General features: G+C 42.0%; 1 protein-coding gene across 1 annotated transcript in view; it reads left to right on the forward strand.

Annotated features, from left to right (window-relative positions):
• Window positions 1–7185, forward strand: part of Nbeal1 (neurobeachin like 1) — a 260021-nt gene extending 252836 nt beyond the window's left edge. Inside the window, exon 57 of the mRNA XM_029569970.1 lies at window positions 7028–7185. Within this exon, the coding sequence (XP_029425830.1) occupies window positions 7028–7050 (23 nt within the window). The 3' untranslated portion in view covers window positions 7051–7185. The remainder of the gene's footprint in view (window positions 1–7027) is intronic.
• Window positions 7186–7408: the final 223 nt, after the last annotated feature.

Below are 7408 nucleotides of genomic sequence, written 5' to 3' on the forward strand. Positions count from 1 at the left end.
TGCCTGCCTTTCATCCAAGGCAAGATAAGCCCTTGCCCTGGGCCTTATGCTGGAGAGAAATTCAAATATCATAAATCAGGGAAAAAAGTCATTTATTTAAAACATGAGCCCCCGTTGGTCAGGACTTGGTGGTGAGGGTTTTGCACATCAGGACTAAACTTGTAATTATATTAATACTGATCAAGTTCCATTTAAATGTTGTAAAGGGTTTTAAATAGTACCGCTGCTGAGGTTAGAAGGAGATTGAATGATCAGATATAACTGATGATCAGATATAACATGGGTACATGCTTAATAAAATATCATTTCCCAGTAGCTAAGCTTTCATTTACTTCTTAAAGTTATAATTGGTGAACTGGAATTACTCAAGAATTAGTGGGGTGACCACAACAGTTACAAGGGGAAGCTTAAAAACAGTTTACAGAAGTTTATAACTCTCATCAAAGGAACTATGTAAGTAGAGACGTAACATAAATTTAGATACTGCTTTAAGATGCAGTACATAAGCCAGGCCAGGACAGCCCTGTAATTCCAGCTACTTAGGAGGCTGAGGCAGGAAGATTACAAGGCCTTCCTGGACTACAGTGTTCAAGGAAAGGCTAGGAAAGAGTGAGACCATGTCTCAAAATAGAAAGACACCTGGGGTAGCTCAGTGCTGAGTGCTTGCCTAAATTGCATGAGACTCTGTGTTCAGTCCCCAGTATGGGAGGAGAGGGGAGAAGGCATAAATACATAAATCAATGGAAACATCTCTCTTTTAATTCTTTATTTATTTTTGACAGGGGGACATTGTCTGAAAACAAACAAAAAAAAATTTATGTATTTTTATTTTATGTGTATGAGTGTTAATGCCTGCATGTGTGTAAGTGCACCCATGTAGTGCAATGCCTGTAGAGGACTGGAGTTACCGGTGGTTTTTAGCCACCATGTGGGTGCCTGGATTAGAACCTGGGTCTTCTGCAGGAACAGCCAGTGCTCTTAACCACTGAGCCCATCTCTCCGGCCCAGGAAACAGCTGTCTTACAGTAAAGTTTTATTTACAGAAACAAGTGGAATCCCATAATCCTTAGTTCTCAGGCCCTTGGGGAAGAAAATGGCAGGATATTAGTGACATCTTAGCTTGAATTAACTGTAGGCACATATTGAATCAAGGTTTCCATTTAAACAAACACATTCAGATCCAATTTAGGTACTGAAGCTAACATTTGATTTCACAAATCCCAGTGAAACCATATAAATAAGTTTGACTTTTACCCACATTTGTATTTAAGTTGCCTTAAATAGATACCCTGAGAGTCCTTTCCCATACATGCTTCTCGGTTTCCCTCGATATATTTTGGCAAGGTCTCATTGTCCCTGTGATGTTGCCAGTGTTCTGTAGGTCCAGCATTGCAGGTAGAGAACTTAAAGCAGTAACAAGTGTCTTCACTTTTTCATTGTCACCATATGCTGCCAACAGCCACAGTCCCTGTGATAAATTACTCCACTATGCTATGTAATCACCTGCTCCTTCCTCTTGGGATGCTACTATTAATGAGATATTCTAAACCGAATTGACCATTCTCTCCCTTGCCATTGTGGGTTTAACCCTCTTTATTAGTCTTCAGCTAAAGAGGAATGGGAGTTCTTCAGGATATAAGCATTGCTTGCCATGTAAATGACCTAAGGGATGTTTCAGAAAGACATTTTTGTGAGATAAGTTAATTCCCTTGGGTAGAAGAGCTTTAGAGAGTGTGCTGGATAGCTTAGTGTCAGCTTGACACACCTGGGTGAGGGAGCCTCAATTGGGGAATTGCCTCTATTGGACTGGCCTTTGGCCATGTCTGAGGGGCATCTTCTTTATGAGTGATGTGGGAGGGCCCATCCCACTGTGGGTGGTGCCACCCCTGGGCAGCTGGGCCTGTGTTACATAAGAAAGGCTGAGCAGGGGCCAGGGGAGCAAGTCAGTAAGCAGCATTCCTCTATGGCCTGTGCTCCAGCTCCTGCCTCCAGGTTCCTGCTCTGAGTTCCTACCTTGGGCTCCCTGATGAACTGTGACACGGGATATGTAAGCTAAATAAACCCTTTCCTCCCTAAGTTGGTAGTGGTCAGAGTATTTTGTCATAGCAATGAAGAACAAACTAGGACAGAGAGTCTTAGAGTTTTAGCTTTGTTTTAACTCTGTTAATCACTTTTTACCTCTCTGACAAAATATCTAAGAAAACAATTTATGGGTGGAAGAATTTATTTTGGCTCATGGTTTAAAAGGTTTTAACCCATGGTCACTTGCCTCCATTGTTTATGGGACCATTCATGGTGAGATACATGGCAGGCCACATATGATAGAGCAAAGCTATTCACCTCATAGTGCCAGGAAGCAGACAGGTGGCAGACAAAATTTTACCCTTCAAGGGCTTATCCCCCTCCCTGTGAACCACTATTTCTAACTAGGTCATAACTTCCATAATTCCCCTCTCTTATCAGTAGTCCATTCAATTATGAGTCCATCCATGGATTAATCCACTGTTTATTCCACAGCTTCATGACAGTGTAAGCCCATCAGTTATCAACCAAGCCTGTTCTAGTTTGCTGTCTGTTGCTACAGTAAACACCATGACCTTTTAAAAGCAACTTCGGAAGGAAAGGGTTTATTTGGCTTACATGTCCTGATCACACTCCATCATTGAGGGAAGCTAAGACAGGAACTCATGCAGGGCAGGAATATGGAGGGCAGTAACTGAATCCCGTGGAGGGATTCTACTTACTGGCTTGCTCCCCACAGCCTGTTCAGCTACTCAAACCATACAGTCCAGGCCCACACACAGTAGACTGAACCCTCCTACATCAACAAACAAGAAAATACCTCACAGACATGCCCACAGGCCAATTGGTTTTAGGAAGTTCCCCAATTGAGGTTCCCCCTTCCCAGGTGACTCTAGTTTGTGTCAACTTGACAAAAACTAACCAACACAATTGACTCTGTCAGCCTGACACACACACATCACTGTAAGCTATACTCTTTTCACTTGTCCCCCAAAATCTCATGTTAATACAATATAAAACAGTCCCATTTGTAAAAATCACATGGTCTTTTAAAAATTCCAGCAATTTAAAAGTTCAAGTTCTCTTTAAAAGTCCAAAACTCAGGCCTGGAGAGATGGCTCAGCAGTTAAATACACTGACTGTTCTTGCAGAAGACCCGGGTTTGAATCCTAGCACCTACATGGCAGCTAACAACTGTCCGTAACTTCAGTTCCAGGGGATCCGACAGCCTCTTCTGTCCTCTGTGGGCATTGCATGATATGGGTGCACTTACCTACATGCAGGCATAACACTCGTATGCATAAAATAAAAATAATAAAATATTTTAAAAGTCTGAAAGTCTCTGAATTGTGGACTCCTATAAAATAGAAAACAAGTTACATGATTTCAAAGGGAATAACCAGGCACACTTAAGCAAAACAGAAGTCTAGCAGTGTAGCTCAATATTGACATCTAGGATTCACTCATGATCCTCTGGACCCCAAAAGGCAGCTCCACTTCTCCAGCTCTGTCTTCAGCACGCACAGCTTGTTTCCTAGGCTCAAGCCTGCCCATTCTCCACTTGCCACTGGACTTGAGCATCATATGGGCCTGGCATCTTCAATATGCTAGGGTCTCCACAGCAACTGAGACTACACCTTCAACAGATAGCCTCTCATGGTGCCAAGCCTCAGTTCCCCATGACCTCTCCAATCCTGGGATTATTGCATCTTCACCAATGGCATCTTCTGGCCGCTATAGTGGCACGCCTCAGTTGTTTTCCATGAGCCCCTCAAAACCAGTACCATGTGAGAGACTCCCACACATTACCAAGTTCAGCTATCAGTTTGGGATGGAGCCCTGGCCCCCTCTGGACCAGTACTGATCCCTGAGGAAACACCTCGCAGAAACATCTTGCCTCCCAGATGCTGGTCTCTTATCAATCACAGCTGATTCTTCAGCCACATCTGACCAGCATTGATTATCCCAGCAAAACAGGTTTTTCACTTCCACAGATCCTCAATTCAAATACATCACACAGACCCAACAGAGTCTTTGGTTCTCTTTGAAACTTCACAACCCAGGCCTCTATTTTCTACCTTTTCTCAGCATTATCCTCCAAGTTCCCACAAAGAAGTCAATTAAGCTCTGAGTACTCAGTGGCTTTTCCAGCCCAAACCTCAAAAACTTCCATAGTCCTTCTCAAACAACATAGTCAGGTCTGTCACAGTAATACCCCACTCCTGATACCAATTTCTATTCTAATTTGTTTTCTGTTGCTGTGATAAACACCATGACCAAAAGCAACTTGGAAAGAAAGGGTTTATTTGGCTTACGTGTCCTGATCACAGTCCATCATTGAAGGAAGCCAAGTAGGGCAGGAACCTTGGAAGCAGGAACTGAAGCAGAGACCATGGAGGGACTCTGCTTGTTTGCTTTCCCTGGCCTGCTCAGCTTCCCATCACATACAGTCCAAGCCCATTTGCTCAGGCATGGTATTGTCTACAATGGGCTGGACCCTCCTACATCAATCAACAATCAAGAAAATGTCCTAGTGACATGCCCACAGGGCAATCAGTTGGAGGAAGTTCCCCAATTAAGGGTCCCTCTTCCCAGATGACTCTAGTTTGTATTAACACAAACTAATCAGCACAAAACTTGAACATTTAAGCATTTTAGGGAGCTGCTTAGAGTTCTAGAGGTCTGTTAGATCTTAGAGTTCTAGTACTTCTCAAATAGTATAGTGCTCTAATGTAAGCCAGGCAGGAGTGGAGGCAGAGGATTACTACTTTGAGGTCAACCTGAGCTACTCAGCAAAACCGTGTCTCAAAACACCCACCATGTCAAAAAATAAACTGTGTCCTAACTTACAATAAGAGACTTGGAGCAATTGTGTATTTAATTGGCATTGTAACTACAACCTGTACAGTTAGATTTGTGGATCTGATATTCAGTTGTATCTGCAGCTGCACAACTTAAGGGATTTGAGAACACCAGAAAAAGTCCTTAAACTTACTTTTCTCCTTTCATAAGTTTCACAATGCAGTCAGAAATAGCTGTCTACCTCAGAATCTTTTGTAATTTCCATTGTCACTGACAGCACTTAATTACCCCAAATTTGACCCTTGCTGACATTCCATGGCATGCCAACAGTGGTGATAATTTGAACAATCTGCATGCCACAGACTATCAAGGAACACTATCAGGAAGTTATTAAATGTGTATTCAGCCTAGTCCTATAATTCATTTTGACAAACTGATTTGGGAAACTTTTCCTTGTGTCACCAGAGTCAGTTCTGTCAAAAAGTTAAAGCCAGATGGTTCAAAATACTGTTAATGAAGAAATTATATACAGAGTTGTGGGAAGGGATACTTAAATGTACAAAGATTACCAACAGAGACAAACCATTGTCACATGTGCACCCACACACATGTGCATGCATACCCAGACACATGTAAAAATATCATCATTCATAAATATATGAACTAATTGAAAATGCTTTTTAGGGGCTGGAGAGATCACTCAGCAATTAAGAAGCACTGGCTGCTTCAACAGAGGACCTGGGTTCAGTTGCCAGCACCTACATCGTGTCTAACAACTGTCCATAACTCCATTTCCTGGGGATCCTATACCCTCTCCTGGCCTCCATGGGCATTGCATGCATGGTTCACTTATATATATGCAGGCAAAATACTCATATACATAAAACTAAAAAAAAAAATTTTTGAAAGAAAGTGCTTTTAAATCTGATGTGTTTCCAATAGAATTTTACTTTTTGCTCAGTTTTTGCCTTTTTGTTAAATATTTTATTAATTTTTTTATGTGTATGAGTATATTACCTGCAAGTGTGTAAGTGCACCCATGTCATGCAATGTCCACAGAAGTTAAAAGAGGGCATTTGATTCCCCTGGAACTGAAGTTATGAATGATAACAAGTTGTTGACTGCCTTGTAGGTACTGGGAATTAAACCCAGGCCCTCTGCAAAAGCAGCCAGTGCTCTTAACTGCTGAGCTATCTCTCTGGCTCTGCTTTTTCTTTTTGGGAGACAAGGTCTCACATCATAGTCTAAGGTGGCCTGGAATTCAGTATATAGTCCAGGCTGGTCCCAAACTCATGTTAATCCTCCTGCCTCAGCCTTCTGAGTGCTGAGATTACTGGTATGAGCCACTATTTCTAGCTTAGAATTTTACTTTATGTTTAATATTTTATCTAATTCTACAATTTATAATTTTGGTCCATTGATAATGTTATTTTGATTCTGTCTGAAGAAATATTTGTATTGATTTTAAATTTAAAAATATTTTACTTACATGCTTAAATATTTTAAAAATATTTTCATAGGAATTTTAAAACACAAGTTTAGAGCCACATAATTGAAAGCTATGTCATTATTTTTTGACACAGTCTTGCTATATAGACATGGATGATTTGGATCTCACTATGTAGACCAGGCTGGCCTTGAACTTGTGGTGATTCACCTCCCTCTGCCTCCTGAGTGCTGGTATTACAGGCATGTGCCACCTTTCCTGGCTCTGAGAACTTTTAGAATTCAATATAAGTACATGTTGAAAAGAATTATGTAAACAAATTCTGGGATGCAATCAAGGACTGTGGCAATAATAGCCTGTGTGATTTTAGGAGTCTCTTGGACTACCCTGGCAGTTTCTTGTTATGTAGCCTTCAGCTATACTCACGGACTCATGTAGGCATATTGTATGTGTAATTTTTCAGTAGGCTTTTGGACTAATACCATTCCCTCTAATTTTTAATACTAGCTAGGCACTATTTATCTCTCCTCTTTTGCTCACTGTCTTATCCTCCCTCCCTGCCCTCCCCATTAAAAAAAAAAAAGCCAGGAAAAAAACACTTAAAAATTTTACAGGGCTGATTGATTAGAATTTTGTGTTTGTGGAGAGTTGGAATGTTGCAGATACAAAGCCAAAATTTTCTTGGGCTGTCTCCAGTCCCCTTAACAGCCATTCGTTGTCCACCTGTGTCTGACATACTATCTTTTCAACAATTAGGTGAAACCTTTGGAATGTATTAATGCTGTCACCGCCAGGCGTGACTTCATCCTTCATCCTCATGGGCGTTGAGGCTGCTCCTCTGCTTGCCCTGAGCTGAGCCCACTTTTCCTCCTGCCCTGGGCTGAGGCCACTCTTCCGTTCACTGGGTGCTGAGGCAGTAGCAGCTCTTCTGTTCGCCTGGTGCTGAGGCAGCTCTTCTGCTCTCCCTGTGCTGCCTCCTGTCATCGCCGCTTCTGCCCAGTCCCAGACCCCAGGGCTGGTGAGGAGACTGTGTCACCAGAGCTGCATTCAGACACAGGAGACCAGGTTCAGTGACACAGATCTGCTTTATTGCAGGAAGGCACAAGCTTATATAGGGGTAGTGGTCCAATCACAGCA

Source organism: Nannospalax galili, unplaced genomic scaffold, assembly GCF_000622305.1.
Source record: "Nannospalax galili isolate Female #2095 unplaced genomic scaffold, S.galili_v1.0 scaffold281, whole genome shotgun sequence".
Lineage (NCBI taxonomy): Eukaryota > Metazoa > Chordata > Mammalia > Rodentia > Spalacidae > Nannospalax > Nannospalax galili.